The sequence below is a fragment of the Megalopta genalis genome, chromosome 2 (genome assembly GCF_051020955.1).
Source record: "Megalopta genalis isolate 19385.01 chromosome 2, iyMegGena1_principal, whole genome shotgun sequence".
Taxonomy (NCBI): Eukaryota; Metazoa; Arthropoda; class Insecta; order Hymenoptera; family Halictidae; genus Megalopta; species Megalopta genalis.
In genome coordinates, this window is record NC_135014.1 from 29,125,940 (window position 1) to 29,147,708 (window position 21,769).

The 21,769-nt window shown below is 40.2% G+C and overlaps 4 protein-coding genes across 13 annotated transcripts in view; 2 read left to right on the forward strand and 2 right to left on the reverse strand.

Moving 5' to 3' along the window:
• Position 1: 1 nt before the first annotated feature.
• LOC117229772 (putative glutathione-specific gamma-glutamylcyclotransferase 2) lies at positions 2-8,093 on the reverse strand. 2 transcript variants are annotated; one of them, XM_033486561.2, is made up of 5 exons: positions 7,355-8,093; positions 6,990-7,269; positions 2,862-2,897; positions 1,841-2,103; positions 2-775 (listed from the first exon to the last, which is right to left on the reverse strand). In XM_033486561.2, exons 2-5 carry the CDS (start codon positions 7,152-7,154, stop codon positions 508-510), a joined length of 732 nt encoding a protein of 243 aa, XP_033342452.1. In that variant the 5' UTR covers positions 7,155-7,269; positions 7,355-8,093; the 3' UTR covers positions 2-507. The 2 variants fall into 2 exon arrangements, with proteins under 2 accessions (XP_033342452.1, XP_033342451.1); XM_033486560.2 differs by having other exon boundaries at positions 6,990-8,093.
• A 1,652-nt stretch (positions 8,094-9,745) lies between these two features.
• Positions 9,746-11,858, forward strand: LOC117229730 (angio-associated migratory cell protein). The gene is made up of 8 exons (XM_033486431.2): positions 9,746-9,901; positions 10,042-10,249; positions 10,321-10,577; positions 10,645-10,789; positions 10,856-11,055; positions 11,122-11,307; positions 11,385-11,566; positions 11,644-11,858. Exons 2-8 carry the CDS (start codon positions 10,054-10,056, stop codon positions 11,714-11,716), a joined length of 1,239 nt encoding a protein of 412 aa, XP_033342322.1. The 5' UTR covers positions 9,746-9,901; positions 10,042-10,053; the 3' UTR covers positions 11,717-11,858.
• Positions 11,677-13,418, reverse strand: LOC117229732 (UPF0598 protein CG30010). Of its 4 annotated transcripts, none has more exons than XM_033486432.2 (5): positions 13,205-13,418; positions 12,561-12,719; positions 12,436-12,484; positions 12,142-12,362; positions 11,677-12,088 (listed from the first exon to the last, which is right to left on the reverse strand). In XM_033486432.2, exons 2-5 carry the CDS (start codon positions 12,711-12,713, stop codon positions 11,849-11,851), a joined length of 663 nt encoding a protein of 220 aa, XP_033342323.1. In that variant the 5' UTR covers positions 12,714-12,719; positions 13,205-13,418; the 3' UTR covers positions 11,677-11,848. The 4 variants fall into 4 exon arrangements, with proteins under 4 accessions (XP_033342323.1, XP_076375111.1, XP_033342324.1 ...); XM_076518996.1 differs by having other exon boundaries at positions 12,184-12,362; positions 13,157-13,418; XM_033486433.2 differs by having other exon boundaries at positions 13,157-13,418.
• A 136-nt stretch (positions 13,419-13,554) lies between these two features.
• kat80 (katanin p80) overlaps positions 13,555-21,769 on the forward strand; it is an 85,262-nt gene continuing 77,047 nt past the window's right edge. The window contains exons 1-14 of one of the 6 annotated variants that reach the window (XM_033486430.2): positions 13,555-13,852; positions 14,128-14,258; positions 14,331-14,675; positions 14,753-14,943; positions 15,020-15,170; positions 15,250-15,413; positions 15,483-15,604; positions 15,799-15,852; positions 15,994-16,531; positions 16,604-16,904; positions 17,004-17,183; positions 17,262-17,338; positions 17,409-17,483; positions 18,460-18,658. In XM_033486430.2, the coding sequence (XP_033342321.1) occupies positions 13,819-13,852; positions 14,128-14,258; positions 14,331-14,675; positions 14,753-14,943; positions 15,020-15,170; positions 15,250-15,413; positions 15,483-15,604; positions 15,799-15,852; positions 15,994-16,531; positions 16,604-16,904; positions 17,004-17,183; positions 17,262-17,338; positions 17,409-17,483; positions 18,460-18,484 (2,388 nt within the window). In that variant the 5' untranslated portion in view covers positions 13,555-13,818 and the 3' untranslated portion in view covers positions 18,485-18,658. Of the gene's footprint in view, positions 13,853-14,127; positions 14,259-14,330; positions 14,676-14,752; positions 14,944-15,019; positions 15,171-15,249; positions 15,414-15,482; positions 15,605-15,798; positions 15,853-15,993; positions 16,532-16,603; positions 16,905-17,003; positions 17,184-17,261; positions 17,339-17,408; positions 17,484-18,459; positions 18,659-21,769 lie in introns of those variants that run through there. The other 5 variants (XM_076518986.1, XM_076518985.1, XM_033486427.2 and 2 more) reach the window with 5 other exon arrangements.

Below are 21,769 nucleotides of genomic sequence, written 5' to 3' on the forward strand. Positions count from 1 at the left end.
AAAAATTTCATGCTCTTGCTTTTGTGCATTTGCATAATTTCGTAGAATACAAAAACTTGTTATGAACTTTAGAACTTAAGAAATTATATAGGAACAATTTATACAATAAATTAATATTAAGGCACGATCTTATCTAAAAGAATTTGGTTGTGAACTGTGTCCAGCACATTTGTTAAACGAAAAAACCACCACGTTTAAAAATATATTCAAGTCAGTCGGTATCGAGTTGCCCCTATATCACTTCTGCATTCTTAAAATATAATTTGTACAGCAGCCAAAAACATTCAAGAACGAAGTCGCTGTCTAACGCAACTTGCTCTTCTCGGAACGACAAACACATTTTACAGAAATATTTACAAAAAAAAACGATTAAAAATATTCTTTTTTGGCCAATCATTCTCGTCTCGTTGTACGCATATTTTCCGTTTTTTTTTTGTAGAAGTTCACTGAAATATCTCTAAAATCTCTTCAAGTCTTTTAAAGTATTAAAACGCGTTCTCCTAGAGACTATATCTTCAGGTAACGCGAAGTCTTACGAGGTATCCCTAGTAAAAACTGGAATGTATTTTCCCTGAGATTGTTATCATCGTCGTTGTTATTCCTATCATCGAAATCCACGATGTTGTTGTCTATAACAATGTCGAAGTCTCGGTCACCCATTAAAGTTCTGAGACACAAATTCTCCTGTTCGATCTGCGAACGCACCAACAGCTCCAACGTGAAAAGATGATCGTCGCAGGCCTCGGGTAGATAATCGTGCATAAATTCCGCTAATCTGTGAACAAACGTTGACTGTCACTATTGTAATCCGAGCGTATATGCTCACTTTGTTCTTTGATTTCCGTAACGATAAAACGTTATCGTACACAGATTAAACCGGGAATACAAATGATGTCGACAGACCGGAAACAAGAAATTATGTGTACTATGAGTACCACAGAGATAACAATAAGGGTAACGCTACTATTTCCAGACGTTTCATTTCATGATCATTAAGAGATTAACCATTAGCGGACGACGACTTTTTCGGCCGAGTCAGGTAGCAGGACGAGGCGATTTTTGCACATATGTCGAGTGTCTTATATGGTACAATAAAATGATCTTAGATATAAGTTATTTATATTATTTGTATTTATCTTATCTTTATATATATTATATATATTATATATCTAATTATTTATATTTATCTATATTCACACTTTTATGAATATAATTTTACAAAAATTATGATTTGTAGTTTCGTTCGGTGTGATAGTTTATAATCTTTCTTTGTGCCGGTAACAATTACACGCAGTTTCCCGTTTAGACGAATTTCGTCAGAGTTGGTCGTCGAACTTGAAGATCTGTCTCGTGGTTGACGAAAATCTCCTCTCAATTTGTTGATCAAAATTTTGCGAAAGTTCAAACGTGTAACTGGCTGTTCGTTTCTCTGTCTTTTTTTACACGTTTGTAAAGAATGTACGAATTGATTAAACAAATCTCCAGTCTCCGGAAAAATAATTTGCGCCACCGCAAGAGATAACGAAATTTAACATAAACATATTATAATTTATATATTATAATATAAATATAATAATTAATATAAATAATATATAATATAAATATTATATTATAATATTATATTATAATTTATATAATATTTAACATATCGCCTCTCGCTCGCCATTCGTCCTGCCGCGCGAAATGCCGTGGCGACCGATAGTCGCCTCTCGTCCGCTAAGGGTTAATTCTAGTTACAGAGTGTTCTTTGTGGGAAATTCTTACAAATTCTTGTTAAAAAAATAATACAGAATCGAGTGATCGAACTTTCCAAGGATTTTACATCGAATCGAAATATTACCGTAAAAGATATTCAACGTTGTGCCCGCTCGGGCCGGAGGACCGCAAGATTTGATCCGCGATGCAATGCAGCGGCGCATCCCCTAGCCACTGATCATTCTTGTTGGTGGCGATGTAAACGATGACCGAGAAACTTTTGTCTCCGTTCCGGCTGTAGAACGTCGAGAACCTCGTCACATATCCGCCCAAAGTGCACTCGCGATTCTCCAAATAAAGAAGTGCCACGCTGTCCTCGACTTGAAACGCTCGACCATACACGATGCCCTGCAGCAACAAAGAAATCGCTTTAATTACAAGCGAAAGCATCGTCGCTCGATTGGCGAATTCTCCGCTGTGTGTTTGGTTTCTCCGTAGGATGTTCTCTATGTTCTTTCAAAACAATGAAGTAACTGTGAGCGCTCTATCGCATTTGTCCAAAAAAATATACTATTAGGTTGTTCGGAAAGTTCGTGCCGATTTTTTGATAAGTGGCGTAAGGACAGGTGAATGTTATGCTATGTTATATACAATATAATATAATATTATGTAATATTAAATTGTAATATTAAGTATATAATATAAATATATAATAAATAATATTATATTAATATATATATTATATAATATTATATTATATATAATATAATGGGCCCCAATATATTATATATAAATATTAAATTGTAATATAATATAATATTATGTTATATATATATTATTTAACATTATCATATTTGGAAAAAAATTTGGTTACGATACGTTAATTTTTGTCAGTTTTATACGCCTTCGAATATAATATAATATATATTATATTATAATAATAATATATAATAATATTATAATAATAATATATAATAATATTATAATAATAATATATATTATATATATAATAGTATTATATATAATAAAATACTAAAATTTAAATCTTCAATTTTCAAGCTTCAATTTTCCTTCGAAATCTGCACGAACTTTTCGGACAACCCGATATTTTCCAAACGAAATGAGAATATCTCATTCAGAAGACGTAACCGCATTACTCTACGTACCTCTTGTTCCTTTATCAGCGTAGCCACGCGTCCAGGCTGCAACAAAAGAAAACACGAATCATTAAGCAAATCCGATCACTATCAAGAGACAAACAAAACAAACAATAAATAAGGGGACCTGCGTGCGCGGACAGCATGACGTAAACATGTAACCCGAACACGAGAGAATCGAAATTGTGTTTGAAAGATATCAGTTTCTACGAACTGGTTTCTCAGTGGAGACTAGCAGTGGCGATACGGTAACACGAGATCGAGAGAAATCGCAGTCATTTAATAAAACTCGGGTAAATCGGATTGACAAGTAGTACAATAAACTGTAAGGAATGCGGATCTCATCGCATTGCGTTTATTATTATATATTATATAATATATACAATTATATATAATATAATTATATTAATATAATAATATAATTATTATTATTATAATTATTATATTATTATAATTAATTAATATAATAATACAATTATATTATAATATATATAATTATTATTATTATATAATAATAATGCGATAAAACACGTCTACGATGCAAATGCTAATCAGGTTAGATCAGTTCGTGTTAATAAACTGTAAGAAATGCGGATCTCATCTTGCGTTATTAGCTTTGCAACAATGAAACAAGAGTGAAGCGACGCTCGAGTCACATGTTTACAAAATCCTGGCAGAAGGACCTGTACCATAATTCGATAATAAAATAACAGCATAATAATAATGCATAACATAATATAATATTATGTAATATTAAATTATAATATTATATATATATAATATAAATATATAATAAATAATATTATATTATATATAATATAATGGGCCCCAATATATTATATATAATTATATTATATAATATATATTATATAATGGCAGAAGGATCTGTATACCACACACATAATTCAATAATAAAATAACAGCATAATATAATATAATATAATAACAGCAATAAAAACATGTCTGCGATGCAAATGCTAATCAGATTAAATCATTTCGTGTTAAACGACTCGATGGAATCTATTTTACTAACAATCTTTACAGACCACAAGCAGAGAGAGAGAGAGAGAGAGAGAGAGAGAGAGAGAGAGAGAGAGAGAGAGAGAGAGAGAGAGAGAGAGAGAGAGAGAGAGAGAGAGTGTATCCAAGTTTTTTATTGGTCTTAATAAAAGCATCCGCGGCTAGTTATTGGAGCGATCAACACATTAGACACGCGCGTGCAGACCACACGTTCGCATCGCGCGTGCGGATGATTTCAATAAAATAAAGAAGATCGAAGGAAAAGCCGAGCAAACGATGATTTCCACGAAGAGACGATATCAAATGTTCCCCGGTGTGCGTCAACGGTACTTGATACAGCGGGCAAGAATGACGCACGCGCTCTTCATGAATTTGAAACTGTTGGGATTATGGAATGAAAATGAATATGATTCTATAATTCTTTTCTTAAAAAGACTTTATTTTATTCCTTTATTGAGAGAAGGTATATGGGCGAAAACGATCGAGCGACCAAACTCTAGTGAGAGTCCGGTAAGAAAAAAACGCTTCTTTTATACCCTTCTTGGGTTCGTCTTATCCACCAATCAGGGACGTTTATTTGTCGCGTTTCACATTGTATACGTGACGCTGGGATCCCCAAACAGTCAGGGCACGATGTCTATCTAATGGTACCGGTGATGATGTATCGCGGTATCTATTATATACAGTTTACATCACAGTCGTTGCCCGCTGACGGAACCGACGAAAATGTAAACCGATATCTTAGTATCTTAGTACTAAGTAAACTATAGATTAACCCTTTGCACTCGAGGGCTCCGGAGCGGAGCCATTTAAAATTTGTCTTCAAACTCGAGGGCTCCGCTACGGAGACAATGCAAATAATTTTCAGTTTTTAACATAAGAACAAAAGCAAATCGTAAAAATTAGTTATAGGATGTTTCGCTGTTGGTGACAAATGACGTTTGTATCCATAAACAATTAAAAAAATAATAACATACAACGATGACTTTTCTTTTAATGCTTATATCATGAACTTACACGTGAATATGATCTTTTCACTAAAATGGCTTCGAGTTGCTGGTAATATGACTCAAAAAAAACTTCTAGTGCAAAGGGTTAATTTTTGTTCGAGGCTAAAATTTCCTTTTTTTCAACAGAAACGAACCGCAAGATGTGCGAAGGAGAAGACACGGAACGAGAACAACCGCCTCGTGGATCTTCTAAAACGAAGCCGTGTAACGAAATGCGTTCGCGTCTCGCTTCTTCTATTCGTTGTAAATTGGGAAAAAGTCAAGGATAGGACGACGCATCCTTGTAAAACGTGTGAATGGACGGTTGCCAAAGCTTTGTAAAAAAGGATTTCACGTGACCGGTTCGTGAACAAGTAAATTGGCGGTACGTATAAATAGAGCAGCCGCGGCAAACCGTCCGCGCGAAAAAGCTATTACAATCTGTTTGATCGAAATGATTTCGCAACAATGTCTTCCACGACGTTACTTTTACGCGTCATCTTTTAGCGCGCGTAATAAAAACATCGAAATTGCATGTTCCAACGAACGACGACGACGACCGTCTCCGATAATGTTTACCGTCTTCCGGGCACGAGAATATACATTGTAAATGTTTTGCGCTTCGAAATTTAGTGGACACGTGTCGCGCACGGAAATCGCTAGATTTAAACCAGTCGAAAAAACCAGCGGAACTAGTTCGCTGCGACTGTCGACTTAACACTAAACTTATCAAGCAGCAAAATACTAACTGGCGTGTACTCTGCTTCGCAAAAGTGAGAAGACCGAATTTATTTGGAATTTGTAAAGTTTTTATTATTTATATTTATATTATATATTATTATATTATATATATTTATATTATTACATTATATATTATAATATATTATATTATATTATATATATTTATATTATTACATTATATATTATAATATATTATATTATATTATATATATTTATATTATTACATTATATATTATAATATATTATATTATATTATATATATTTATATTATTACATTATATATTATAATATATTATATTATATATATTTATTTATAAAATTTGCTCCAATAATATAACTTATTCAAGCGTTTCCCACAAAAGTCTCGGAACTTTGCAGAATCGCAAAATAAGAAAGCGATCGCTTTGACCGCGGTAGGTTTAGTGTTAAACCATTTTTTTCGCCTGATCTTGGTTTCGTCGAGCGTTTGTTTCTACTGGTCAAAATTTAATTCCAGCCAGAGGACAATCCTTTTCGGTAGAATCTACTTCCAATCAGCCGTTGTTCCGTCAGAATACGGTTTTCGGACATTTTAACCAGTCAATTTTAGTTTGAAACAGTTTCCATCAAATTTACTTCGACAGAATCAAAGTTGGAATTAGTTTGCGCGGCGGGATTTTGGTTTCGGCGGGTTTTTAACCGGTGACACGGAATTTTAGGTGATCCGGGCCATGAAATTTCATTTCACAGACGATTTCGGTACCGATCGACGTGAATTTCTCCGACACCCCTTCGTTTCCCTTACTTTCTGGTCGATTCAAATCCATTTTCTTCGAGTCGAAACTCGTCAAAATTAATTCCAGCAATTTCTTGTTGTTTATTACGTTATATTCAACCTTTATTATTTAAATTTTATTCAACTAAGTTTTTCATCGATTAAATATAGCTTTTCTGTGGCGTCTCAACCAACGAATTGCTTTATCGAAAAGCTTATTAACTATTATATATATAACTATATATGTATATAATTACATATATATAACTATACTACTTATATAATATTATTATAATAATATAATAATAATTATATAGCTATAATATATAGCTAAATATATAAATATATAACTATATATAATAATATATAACTATATTACTATATATATATACGAATTGCTTTATCGAAAAGCTTATTAACTATTATATATATATAATTATATATATATAATAACTATACTACTTATGTATATAACTATATATATAACTATTAATGAAAAACTTTATCCATGTAAAAAAACTAGGTTTAGTGTTAAAAAAAAATATTGCACAAAAAAGAAAAGAAAAGAAAAGAAAAGAAAAGAAAGGGCCCAGAGGATGGAAACGAGAACGTACGCGTTCCCGGGAGACTTACTTTCTCAGCGCTGCCGCGGTGTGTTGTGTTTCCTTGCCAAAATCGTCTGATGAAACCCTTCACGTGTCCCACGACGCTCCTCTTGTATTTAAATCCCGGATGCCAGCACAGGGACCCGTAGCCGAACACCCAGTACTCGTTATTCTCGTTATTCCTTTTCTCCATGATTTTGCGGATTGAAAAAACAAAATCAAATCACCGTCCAAGTACTCTCTTTTGTGTCCGCTTCTCTCTCGATTCGTTTCGCTTCGACACGTTGTCTTCTTCGTCTCTACAAACACTTGGTTCGAGGCCGATGTATCTCATTCGTGTCAAAAAATACTCTTGGTTGCTACGCTAATGCGCGAGCGGTTCGAAATACTTACTATTTACAAAACTATTCGGTTATTCGACCAAGTAAGTTTGCCGCGGTTTCATATACGGTGTCCGTGTCTAAGGAATACTTTGAAAAAAGCTTGCGGTTTCGGTGTGAACGAGTATCAAACGGTAAATCAAAAATACTAATTAACGGAGACCGACACCGAGAGCTTCGTTATCTGGTCTAAGTTTTGTTGCAACGTGGTTATCGATTTGACAAGCGGCGCGGCACGTGGCGAGACGACTGTGCTTTCACCCCACCGACGGCCCAGCAGGTTCCAGAGCTTCCCGGCTGTTAAGAAAATTTCGCTGCCTTCACGGCCATTCTTATAATTTCCTTTCTTCCCGATCACGGTTACCGCTCGACGATGCCTTCCTATCACGTGTCTATTGTCCTAATTTCCCGTATCATCTGGCGGCTGTTCGACGTCGACGAAGCCATCGTTGGCAATTATTTGTACCGTTATCTCGCCATGAGGGTCAGTCGACTTTCTTGACGGTTCCTCCGTGCCGTGTCTAAGATCCTTCGTAGGATCGACGTCGCGGTTCGACGATGGTATTTGATGCTTCTTGTCCGTGCGACGACGTTGGGCGCTTCGTGACGATCAGATCGGCGCGATTTTTGCGGACGTCTCATTGGAATTTCTGCGTTTTCGAGACATGTGGTCGACGAGGAAATTTGGAAAGACCAGACCGAATAACTAGCCCGCGCGGTAGCTTGACCGAGACTGCCGGCTCGTCGGGTGTGTGCTTCCATTTGTGAAAAGAGATGGAAGTAGGCTGCCGAGGAGGGCGGCAGGAAAATCCTGGCGACAGGAGAGAGAAAGAGCGACCGAAGCGCTAAGTGGGAGAACGCAGATGCGGCGGCTGATGTAACACACGAGTGCGATTGACGTATGACAACCGAACTTCCGATGCACGAGGAGATGTTTTATTACTTAATCGGCTCGGCGGGCCGGCACGCGATTAGCAGAAAATTATGTAACGATTATTTTTCAAACGCTGCGCTCGTGAAGTCGGCGCGAATTAGTTTCGAGCGATGACGTTATTGTTTCTGGACCGATTCGTAATTGAATGGACTCGGTGCCTGAAAGGAGTCAGGACACGCTAGGCAATGATTGTTCACTCGTTGATGTTCATTATTGTTGTCCTGGCGTGATATAGCTATGGGTCATAGACCTGAAGGACGGTGCCTTGTTGCGGACGAGGGGTTATAAGGAGACGAGGGTATCATGGGATTATGGTCGCACAAAGTGGTTCCCTCTGTAGTTCTTGTCTTGTGACAAGGAGGCAAATGTATGATAAACTTGTTTTATTTTCAGGACGATAGATACATTGTATATTTCTCTGTAGAATTGTTTCCACATTTATTTTTACATATTACTATATATATATGATTTTATTAAGAAATAATTTTGTCTTAATAATGTAGAAAAGAATCATGAAACAATTCTACAGAGAAATGCACAAAAATGGAACAACCCTGCCAAAAATGATCCTTTATGTATTTTATATGTAGCTATAATATACAAAAATTTATATAATATGTATAATAATGTATAGTAATAAAATATAATATTTAATATATACATATACATAGTATACATAGTATAGTAATAAAATGTATAACATATATAAGTATATATATAGTAATAAAATGTATATAACATATATAATGTGCAAGTAAATACATAGAAAATTATTCCTAATAAAGCTTTTCAACCCTCGGGATAAATATTTTGCACATTTTTCAATTTGTTTCCTCGCATCACTGGATGTTATTTTGTTAAAAATTACAGTTCATGTATACATTTACAACGTTCATACAAATATTGACAAATTTATAAGGTAGTTTCAGACTTGTAAGAAATAAGAAACTTATTTGTTATGAACAATCAGTTGAAATGTAACGTCGAATAGTTTGAAACGTGCACGATACTTCCACGAGATGGCAACACCGGTTGACCATAATTTTTCCCTTTCGATTTCTGGCACAGGTTTCATTGTCCACAAGCCTAGCACAGCGTCGTCCTTTCGATCAATAAGATATCTTGTCTATAATATAAGAAAATATCTTTGATACCTTTTTGTGATATTTTCTGACGACTATTTTCGAAAATTGTTCACTCTTACCATAGACGGTAAATGAGCGAAGATGCTCGAGTCTTTCGTTCATGGATGGCGTGACTTCGAAAGGATCGTAGCGATCGATTTGAATCCTTTGAACTGAAAACTGTAACAAACTGGAGAAAAGAAATATTTACTATTGTTCGTAAAACAAACGGAACACTTGCATGCATAGCGATAATAAAATAATGAACATTAAGATATTTTAATAATCGATAAAATAGAATACGAACATACGATTTTTCGGTATTACAGAAATCTACATTCTCAGCAGGACCAAGACTCTTTCAGGTTCAGGGCATGCAACATAGACGAAACTTCTAAATCAGCTGATATTCACGAAAGAGTAGAGCGTTGTTGACGGGTGTTTGAATTTCCATTTTTTCGAACGAGAAACTGTCACCTGCAATCTTAAATTTTTAACAAAGGTAAGAATATTATGGCTCTCGCATATTTTGACCGGAGAGTGCGGTAAACAAGTGTTTCGAATCGCCACTCCGTTTGCTTATATCTTACTTAAAGATACTTGTAACCCTCTTAAAACGTGACCTGTTGCACGCTTTATTAGATATTGAAGTAAATGACCGAGATAGATACACCGCCATCCTCACCAGACATGAATGGTCAAATGGACGAAGATGATATGATATACGTGGGTGATGTTGTTGAAGTGATTGAGGCTTTTGAAGCTGGAGATGTTGGAGATGAAGACGCAATGGGGGATGAACCCGTAGAGCAGGGAGACGCATCTTGCATGTTCACCGGCCACAAGCGAGGTGAAGCAAGTTCTATTTGCCTTGGTGAAATGGATTGTTACGAATAAGTATAATTTCATTGAAAATTTCAGGTTCCGTTTTCTGTGGCTATTTATCAAAAAATGGGAAACTAGCAGCCACAGGGGGGGAGGAGGATAAAGCTTACATTTGGGATACATCCTCCGGAGAGATTATTCTTGACTGTACCGGACACAAAGATAGCATTATCTTTTCAGAGTTTAACTTCGACGAAACCTATCTTGCCACAGGAGATATGAGCGGTTTCATTCAAGTTTGGACAGTAGCCGATAAGACCAAGATTTGGGAGTATAATATAGGGGATGCGACAGTTAGTCTGATTTTTGTAACTGTCCTCGAAGATGTGAGCTATATAATAGAGAGATTCTTTCTTACAGTGGATGAAATGGCATACTGCTGCGAATGTGTTGCTAGCAGGGTCCGTTGATGGAGAAATATACATGTGGAAATTACCCAATGGAGACTGCAAGGTGTTTCAGGGATATGGTTGCCGGGCAGAGACTGGAGCAATTTTTCCAGATGGTAGTAATTTCTCGATGTGCTGGGAAAATTGAAAGAATCCTGTCTAAACGGAATATAACATTTCAGGCAGACGTATCGCCGTTGGTTACGAAGATGGGATAATTAGGATAATAGATTTGAGAACTAGTTCCATCTTGTCGTCAATTTCTTCCTCCTTAGGTCATTCCTCCACTATCGTCACCCTTGATTGTCATATCGATAATAATCTAGTCCTTTCGGCTGCTACAGACGGAAAAACTATAATCAGTACCTCGAATACGGGCAAGGTAATAAAGAATTTTACATATTCAGTATATTTTAGGAGTGAAAGTAATACGACGTACAATTTTCAGATAATTTCCATTCTGCAAGAACTGAATGCCGGCGAAAAAAATATCGACCAAGATGCTGAAAATAGCGAAGGCAATAGCGATAGTAACTGGGTAGAGACTGCAGCTTTTTGCAAGGATCCGGCGTTTCCAGTTGCTGCAACTGGTACAGTTAATGGAGAAATTTTTATCTGGGATATCTCGAAACAGGTATTACTACTTTTACTACTTCAGATGTAACCTTATGTTAGTGGTATACATTACTGAATACCACTGGAACTATTTAGGTACTCAGGCAAAAAATTGAGCAAGAAAGCGGCATATCAAAACTGGTGTGGAAGGGAAATACACCTATCCTATTCTCGGCAGGATTAGACGGTATTCTTAGATGTTTCGATGCAAGAACTGGTCTATGTGTACAATCATTCCTGGGACACACCGCAGATATCCTCGATTTGTGTATATCTGAGTAAGTCAAAGCAATTTGAGCCTACTTTTCTCAAACAGGATATGAACGATACAGAATATAATACAAATGCGTTTTAGGAATGGAGAAAAGGCATTAACAACGTCCGACGATTCCACAGCCAGAATTTTTGATATTTCATCTCTATCATAACGTAATCTATTACATAGAGAAAAATATAAAATCTTTGTTATTATCTAAAATCTATGTACATTTTATGAAAGTTGTTCATATATATATTGTACTTTGTTTCCTTTTTTAATTAAAAATAAAGTTTATTTATTTTTAGCTCATAGTCTGTAGTACTTTGTCCTTGCACCACTCAGAATCAAGCAAATACCTTTCATCTTTCCACAGAAAGTGAGTTGGACCATGATCTTCACCTTTTTCAAACTTAAATAATGTGCTTAGCTCAATTGCTATTTTTGATCTTACTAGACCTATTCCTCCTACTCTTTCTGGTGCAGGATGGTACACTCTTCCAGTCCGAATATTCATGTATAATTTTCCTGGTTCAAAAGGTACCTAGAATAAATGTATTATTGAGACTCAAAGTTGAGGTATACTCTGAAACTTACCATCAAAAATTCTTCCGCATGTGCATAGCCAAACCAGTCTACCTCCTTTCCTGTTTCATTATCCTGTTTTTGCAGAATTTTAGTAAATACTACTGGCAGATCATCGCATCTAACAAAATTTCTTTCCCGACCGCAAAGTGAAATGTACGGGAAGTCTTCCATATACCTTCCTGTCTCATTTTTCTTTAAGAGCTTGAAGAAGAACGACAAAAATTTTTTATCTAAAAAATATATATTTTTTGTCATACAAAAAGTTGTACAGCTTAAAAGATGTCTTTCAAGATGTATGCCAACCTTTAAAACATGATGTGAAATTTTTCATGCGAGCATCATCCAAGAACAGCTATAGACAATTATACGTTTTTAGTAGTCTAATAGTGTTATAAAATTTTCAAACATACAATAGTATAAACTTGTACCATTCCTTGATGATCGATATAATAGAAATATTCTCGAACTTTAGGCTCAGGAGATTGACCCTGCTTATAATCTGATATTTGTCTTCCGAGTATTTTCAAATTGGATGTTTTAATCGTGATTGGCAACAATCGTGGTCGTAAATATGGAAACATTGTACTCTGCGCACAGATCATTTAAATTACGATGTTTCAGAGAATTGTTCGTACAAAGAAAACTTATATACAGGGGGGAACAATATTAAGTTGACAGATAATGGAAACAATAAACAAAATTTTTGTCAAATCAACATTACTATCATACGCTTTATAGATTTTATACATTTATGCTAAAATTGACTGGGTAAAATACTAGACAATGAAGACATTAGAAGTATTTAAGAATGCCCCTACATTCTTCTTCATTTATTTAAATTATTCAAACAAGCAATACATTGTTACTTATAACTTCTGTTTCTTACAATTGAAAATTAGGAGAATTTTTATTTTTCATTAAGATCCACAGTCTCGTTACGTACATATACGTACTATCTACTTAATTTTGCTCTTGTTTGGTGTATTTCAGAGAACAAAGTGTATAATACGTGTACCCAATATACCTATGTTTGGTAGGATTACACAGTTCATTTGAGGGAATATAACCTCACCCTGCAGAAACTCGGACAAGTCCTTGGAGCAGCGATTATGTCACGTGCGACGTAACGTACGCAGATCGCGTAATAATGCGGTGGATTCCAGAAGGATGGTCAGCCAGGTCTGATAAACTTTTCGATAATGTTTAATCGTACGTCTTTGGATCGAGCCGTCAGCCATGTTTAATTAAACGGTTGTTGACGGTTGTGGCTCCGGTCTCGGGTGCAATGTGCAATTGACCGGTGAGCTGGTGACATCTGGCGCGATCGATCGGAACGCGATCTCGATAGAAACAGAGAAACTTCGATATTTCTCAACGTCACGTTAGTTCGCGCTGCCCACGGACAGGCAGGATTCAAGAAATGAGATACGACGAGGAGGTGGAACGAACGGTTTCTGAAAACGGACTGAGATTTCAAGGAAAGGATCGCGAAGAGGACCGTGTCGCGCGGCGAGATGCTGTCGCCTCGTTGAACGATCGCCGCCGTACCGAGAGATCATAACAGAAACGTGCAAAATGTTGACCACGAGCTCGGCCAAGAGAAAATTCTGCGTCTGCAAGCTCAGGTCTCGAATTGTTGTCGTTGCCAAATAAGTAGTGAACAACGCGATCCTGCGGTCCCGGAACATGGCTTCGTCCACGAAGAGGTCATGGAAACTCCGTAAGTGTTCATCCTGATTGTGTATCTTGTGCGCTATACTCCTGTACTGCTCGCGCCCGAGCAATTCCATTTCGGCGGTATTCGTGCCCGATACGGGTAAACAATTTCTGTTTACAATGCGCACGACGGTGCCTAGGTGCCGATTAATTCCGAGCTGCATCTTCCTATTATGGTCATAACCTTCGCCGGATCGTAAAATACACGGCGCCCGTGATGTCACCAGCCACTGACATCTCGTTCGGCTTGCTCTAATCGATCATGTTTTTTCTGTGCAGAGGATTTCGTTGCCCACACGTCCAATGTCAATTGCCTGGCACTGGGTCACAAGTCTGGTCGCGTTTTGGTCACTGGTGGCGACGACAAGAAGGTCAATCTATGGGCAGTCGGCAAGCAGAACTGTATTATGGTACATTGATTTCTTATCTATAGTTGGTCGAAAGAAATTCGGATGGAGTATTTATTTCTGACGCGTTTACAGAGCCTGAGCGGCCATACCACTCCGATAGAATGCGTGAGATTCGGGCAAACGGAGGATCTAGTATGCGCTGGCTCACAAACAGGAGCACTGAAGATCTGGGACTTGGAGCACGCTAAATTGGCCCGCACGTTAACAGGACACAAGGCAGGCATACGCTGCATGGACTTTCATCCTTATGGGGAGTTGCTGGCATCCGGTAGCTCGGACACTGCAATTAAATTGTGGGACATTCGGAGGAAAGGTTGTATTTTCACGTACAAAGGACACAATAGGATGGTGAACAGTTTAAAATTCAGTCCTGATGGCCAATGGATCGCCAGTGCCGGAGAAGAAGGCATGGTTAAGGTACAGTCGCTCGAATATCACTTTGGTTCAACGTAGTTCCATGTTACTATCGGATCATCGATCTCTTTCTTTACTAGCTGTGGGACTTGAGGGCTGGCAGACAACTCAGAGAATTCTCCGAACACAGAGGTCCGGCTACAACAGTGGAGTTTCATCCTCACGAGTTTTTATTAGCCAGTGGCAGCGCAGATAGAACAGTTCATTTCTGGGACCTGGAATCGTTTCAGCTTGTGTCGTCTACAGATCAAAGTCACTCCACAGCAATTCGGTACGCGTTCACCGAGTCGATCACCGTCTGTATTGAGATTCGAAGTACTTGATTAAACCCTTTTCTCGTTCGTTAGGTGCCTCTATTTCAGTCAAGGCGGAGAATGCCTTTTCGCTGGTTGCCATGATGTGTTAAAGGTGTACGGTTGGGAACCGGGTCGCACGTTGGACGCGGTTCCGACTGGTTGGGCGAAAGTGCAGGACATAGCTGTAGCCCAGAACCAGTTGGTAAGTCGATACAACGGAAAAATCTCGATCGCCAGACGATGAACCGTTAGCTCAAATCTGTTTCAATGAACGTTTTCAGATCGGTGCAAGTTTTCATACTGCCAATGTCGTTTTATACGTATGCGATTTAAAGAAAATAGCGCCGTTGGGAGGAGTATCGACGTCCGACTCGTCGTTTAGTCACGGGAACTCGTTGAGGAAGAGCTTCTCGAGGGAAAGGCCGCCTGGTTTGAAGAAACACACGTAAGCGGAACAAAGTCGACGTAGATTTTTCACGCTTCTTTACCGTAACCATGACTGTTTTACTTACAGATTAGATGTACGGACGATCGAGGAGGCGGACAAGTCTGGAACGGACCCGGAAGACGAGGCAACGTACGCGGACATACCCAATGTCACCGCCTATCACGACATCTTTCAACCAAACAGATCACGTAAGCATCGATGCTACTCGTTTCGTCCATTGCAAGACTCGATCGTCTCTACCCTAACTCGACTCAAACTCTGTTCTACTCTAACTCCGTCAACTATCCACTTACAAATCACACAAGCCTGAACAATACAAATGCATCTGAATGTTGTGTCGTATCAGTCTGCGAATGAGCATGCTATGCACGGTATGTTTCAGTGTCTCGCACTCCACCTCCAGAACCCGAGGCTTTCCAGGAGCCTCAAGACTTAGGTGAGTTCCATGGAAATCTCCTTTCTGTTTCCTTTTCTGATAACCGAGGCTGCATGAGACAACAACCCTTTGCACCGTTTACCGCGGATGCGACTGTTACGGATGCATATGTTACAATCAGGCACACGTTACCATTTCCAGATCCCACGCAACCGCAGATACTACAGAATCTTTCTACCTCAATGTCGAATTTGAACGCAGTGGTGCCAGAGGAAGTTCCACCTGTGCCGTCACCGTCATCCCCGCCCCCGCCCGCCCCGACGTTACTGTCCAAGCCGGTACCAGTGCGTGTTCAGCCGATCAAGTCGTCGCCACCGGTTCAAAGAAGCGCGGTGACCTCGACGAGCCAGGCGAAGACACACCAAACGAACAATGGCCTTACCAGGACGTCTAAGAACTTGGCGTCCATACCCCCTCTTAGACAAAACATCACTCCTCTTCCCGGCAAGAAGCTTGGCACTAGCAGCGACATAGGGACGCTTCCACAACCTTTGGGCCCGCAGAGGTCGAACTCGACGTTGACTCCGCGGGTGGCGCCGATGGCTGCCGTTCTTCCAGTGATGGACGATGGGAAACTCAAGAATAGAGCACCTAGCCCGGACTCCCCTAAGCATTACTTGAAGAGACAGAGTAGTTGTAAGGACGGAGAACAGGGTTATGAAAGCGATTATCCGGTACAGTAAGTATATCTTCTTCGGCGAACGATCGACGAAGCTCTGTATCGCTCTAACGTGTCACCGCGTTCTTGCAGAATTAATAGTATAAGGCACAGCCCCTCTGATCCAGCGTTAAACAGGCCGAACTCGGCGCAGTCCAGGTCCACCTCGCTAAATAGGAACTTTACTACCTCAACGTCGCTGTCCGCACGCAACGCTTCCACTACCACCACCTTCGCGACCAAGAAATCGAACAAAGCTCAAGTGCCCCCGAATCCTAAGGTAGACGTACGGGCGTCTCAACTGAGGCCGAGCGTGGAGACCACGGAGAAGGAGGAATTCGTCCCCATGAGCGCCGACAAGCCTTATGGGCTGGACGTTGAAACCTTCTTGCCTGTTAGTACATTCTATACGAGCGTTTTCTCGTTAATGTCGCGCGACGCTGTCGAGGAAAACCCGTACACATTCGAATCATGAAACTTGCTTCTCTTACAGAATAATTTCGCGAGCTCGACAGGGTTCGGCTACCCTCAGATCGGAGTTCTGAACGAGATGTCCGAGGCCGAAGTGCTCAACAGCATGATGCGAGGCCACGAGTCGATGATGACCGTGCTGACGAATCGTCATCGGTCCTTGCAGATCACCTACTCCCTGATGAAACACAAAGACCTCAAGGTATCCCATAGGCTTCACGAATCGCTGCTCGTTTCACAACAATGCCAGAAACCTAAACGAATGTTTACATGTTTCCAGGCTGCTGTGGAGTCCGCTGTGGCGATGAACGATCTCTCAGTGATCGTCGATCTGTTGGGAATATTGACTGTAAAACCGTGAGTAGCACAGCTTCGCCGACCTCCGATCTCTTCTAGCAGCCACGTTCACGATCACCTTCGGTTTCAGAACAATGTGGAACCTGGATCTATGCAACTCCTTGCTGGGCCCGATCGGAGATCTCCTCCAAAGTAAATACGAAATGTGAGTATAACAGAAATCTTAGACACGTTAACGTTGGAACTTAGCTAGATCGATTATAGATTCTTCAAAATATATATATATATTGATATCGTTTATTATTTGATATTTTACTTATATTTAGAAGCGAACAGAGAACTAGTTCCAGCGTTAACAATGTTTTTGTCCTGGAAATTGAATGCATGCGCGCACACGGTGTCAGTTCGAGCGTATCATCGTCTAACGTTACTCCACTTTCAACGGTGAAACACTACACGGTCGGTGAATTAAAGAAAATCGAGACAGCCCTTCGGACGGGTTGCGAAGGGCGCCGAGAGAGGTGGGGAGGGGGGGACGAGTTCTCGAGTTCCGTGCGATGCAAACAGGGTGGGTTTTCGAGTGGGGTCCCGTGCTTCACCGTCGGCACTATGGGAATGGCTAATTTGCCGAACGGGGGAAACACGAGGCGAAAGGGAATAGAGGGCTGGCGCGAAATTAGCCGAGACAATGCGGGGCATCGCCAGATGCAAATTCGAGCCTCGGGGATCCTCGGTGTCGCGCGACGATTGTCCCCGATGCTTCAAGTTCGATGGGCCACGCGTGCGTCCGTGCATATGCTGACGTTTCTCTCGGACAGCTAAATCCTTTTTGTCATTCTTTCTTTTTGTCCTACCGAGGCCGAGCATGAATATTAATGCCGGCGTAGGAAGGTCGACCCAGATACCGTTCACCTTCGGCTTTCCACTCGCAATTCGTTCAAATTTCATCGGGAAAGTCCACTAAACAGATCCGCCCGAAGGATTTTAACGTTGCGCCAACTCCTAGGTTGATATTTGCTCGATATTTGATTCTTAGCTTGTGCATAAAATTATGGAAAATGTGGAAAATCAACGACTGTCGCGATCCGGCAGCCTGAAAAATCTTCATAAAATCAAAAAATGCCACTCGATGAAACGAACATTGAGAAATCAAGATTTCTATATACCGATTGCCTTTTCAGTTTTCTTACATTCTGCGGACCCTAACGAAGTTTACAACGTATCCCATATCAACGCAAAAATCAATTATCCAGTGGACTCAAAGAATAAATTCATATAACAGAATCATCTCATACTTTTATCTCGGCGTATTTTTACACACCACTCGTGGATTCATTGTAATATTCTACAGATATAAAATAATAAAAAAAAAGAAATGTAGGCGAATAATTCCATTACCCACACACACACACATACACACATATGGGTTACTAGTTCAGAATGTTAATTAGAAGATTAAGTATGGTGTAAAATTAAGCGGTAGGATCGCGCGTCCCAGTGTATCGGTTAAGGGTTAATAATGTGATTTCGATGAGAAATTTCCCAGCCGTTTCGTGGACGAGACGATAATGATTCCGTGGAAACGGAGGTGGCATGAATGAGAAAGAAATGAAACGGAGGGTGGAACCGGTGCTTCGGAACCAGTTAATTAGCCCGGCGCGCACAGTTACAAGCTGTTGCCATTGCGCTGTCGTGACCAGAAACGAGCATTTCCTTTCACGTGCGCGCTGGTTATCCGTCTCTTCCTGTTTCGTACCACGCCAATTATAAACAACGCGGCGCATTATGAATTCCGCGCGGCTGTCCGTCGCAATTTCTATACAAAGCGCGGCGCGATTACCGCGATCCGTCCGCGCGGACGATCTTGCCCCCGTCGATCCCTGGCGTGACCACGATTCGCACGGACGTCGCCGGACCGTTTAACGATCGTCGGATCGATCGCTTCTCCTCCACGCCTATTATCGTAAATAATAACTTCCTCGCGTTGATTCAATGATGACCCAATCGTGCCGCGATCTAATAATACATCTGCTCCTCTGTTCGTGATCTGAAACCAGCAGCCCGGAAAATTGCCGTTCCATTCATTAGCCGTCCCGCTTATTGCGACGATTTTCCTTTTTCACTTCTTCTTCGTCTTCGTCGTCTTCTTCTTCTTCTTCTTCTCCTGTCATTGCTATTATTAGAACGCGCGCGCCTCGATTTACGGCGCTGACGGCGATTCAATTTGTAGTCTGCTATATTCACCGGACTATTCACGGGCTTGTTAATTGATTCATGCTGCTACGAGTTTTCTGATCATCGAGTTTTCCTTCGAAAACATTTCTCGCCGCTCTCTCTCTCTTTCTTCATATTCTTTGGGTTTTCGAGGTTCCCCAATTTTTTTCATGACTTCTCAATGTTCTTCGTGACCTCTCTCTCTCTCTCTCTTCGTTCGAAGTTCTGCTTCTTTGATTGACGAAATTTTCCTTATCCCGAAGCCTAATTCTCTGAAATCGTCGGTGATATATCGCTTTCGTAGATTGTCTATAGCTGTTATCAACACTGTGATGATAATGATCTCGTTTTTTCTTCATGACTGCGACGAGGAGAACTCTTTTCGTTCTCAATTTTTCGTTTTTTTTCTACTCGTTCTCTTTCTATTTATTATCTATATATATATATTATTTTATTATTTATATATCATTTTATATATATAAATATAATAATATATATTATTTTCTATTTTCTCATCTTATCGTTCGTTGCCTCAATGAGATCTCATACCGTATTATAGTCTTCGTTATTTCCTTTCTTCTTTTCACATTATTTAATTTATCTTGATCACTTATTTTCTCTTCTATTGTATTTTTTCATTGTGTGTGTGAGTATCATCCCTTCTTTTCTTTTTTCTTTCTGATATGCTGCTTATGAGACTGCCTGTCATATTATTGTGACACAGAGATTTTCCTTGCGTTGATCACACAAATAAAATATTATTATTATAAATTATTATTATTGTTACTATTACTATTATTATTAAACTTCCCACATGCCACTTGTTGAAGATTTACCCCCGCTATAAAAACCAAAGAAAAATTATTATTATTATAAATTATATTATTATTATTATTATTATTATTATTATTATTATTATTATTATTATTATTAAACTCCCCCACATACCTCAGGAGTCTGTCCGCTTTCGGGGATCTTGTTGAATATTTACCCCCGCTATAAAAACCAAAGAAAAATTATTATTATTATTATTATTATTATTATTATTATTATAATTATTATTAAAAATTGATTCAAATTGATTGAGATCATGTTCGCTAAGTTGATCGTATCTTCAAGATCATTTAAGCCTCTCGACATAGCCACTTTCGCGTAGATCGAGCTTCCGAAGTTCACGGTCGCTGCTCACGGCCGTTCGGAAGTGCAGCACCCTCCTCGTCTCCGCCGAGGGCCGAGTTCGTGCGCACGTTACCGATGCCATAAAAGTGAATTCGTGCTAATTGTCGATCGCTCGGCAGCTGCCGTGTGTCCACGGCCGATCGTGTAACAGTCTCGTTCGGCCGTTTGCGCGACCACCCCCTTCTTCCTGCGCCGCCAACCACCCCCCTATATCCCCTTTTCGGTGATTAGGCTTCAATCAAACGTACGCGGTGTTCCGTGTCGGAACGATGCACCTCGATCTGTCTCCCCGCGTTGTTGTTGCGCAACCGTTCATTGTGTTATCCGAGGAGTCTCGACGCGTCGGGAGTCGTCGTCCTAGATTTTTGCCGTTTGCTTGAGAAATGGCTTCCGGGCCGCCGCCGGTCCGGACCGGAAAGGACGAATCTGTGCCGGCGGATCGTTTCGGCTAAATATACACATCTAGGCCGAAGCGACGGCCTTTGTGCAGTTTGCATAGAGATGTTCGCCGTTTTCACGGCCGGTTCGTCACGCGCTTTCGTCGTCCTGGGCACGCCGAAATGCGGCGGCGGCGGGGCGCCCGTGAGAAAAAAAAGCTGTGCCCGCGCCGATGAATATTCGATGGGGGCGCGTGCCATTTTTTTTCAAGGGGTCCCGGACCCGCGCCGATTCATCCTCCTCCCTCTAGATTTTCGAGAACCGCGGCCCCCGTCGAACCGGTTCCCCGTTTCGCGAATCCCTGCCGGGAAAAGCGAACCGCGACCATGTCGCAGAAGCGTCCGCACCGCACGGCTCGGTGGCGAAACGACATTGTTGCACGGACGTTACGCCAAACATTTACGAGGCGGTCCGCGCGATTCGTCAGGCCGATTCGAACGGGAGCGAACCCTTTACCGTCCTCCGAAAGCGAGCGCGTCGAATCCGGGCCGCCCAAGCCTTTCGTGCCTTTCGTTATTTATTGGCGCCGTTATGGGCTAATAACACGTTTTGGAACAAACCAGCCGTGACAAGCAACGGTGGGTGGCCGACTCTGCTCTCGTTCCGAGCTTTCTCATCCTTTCCCTCTTCATGCTCGCCGCGACCTTCCCCGACAGCTTT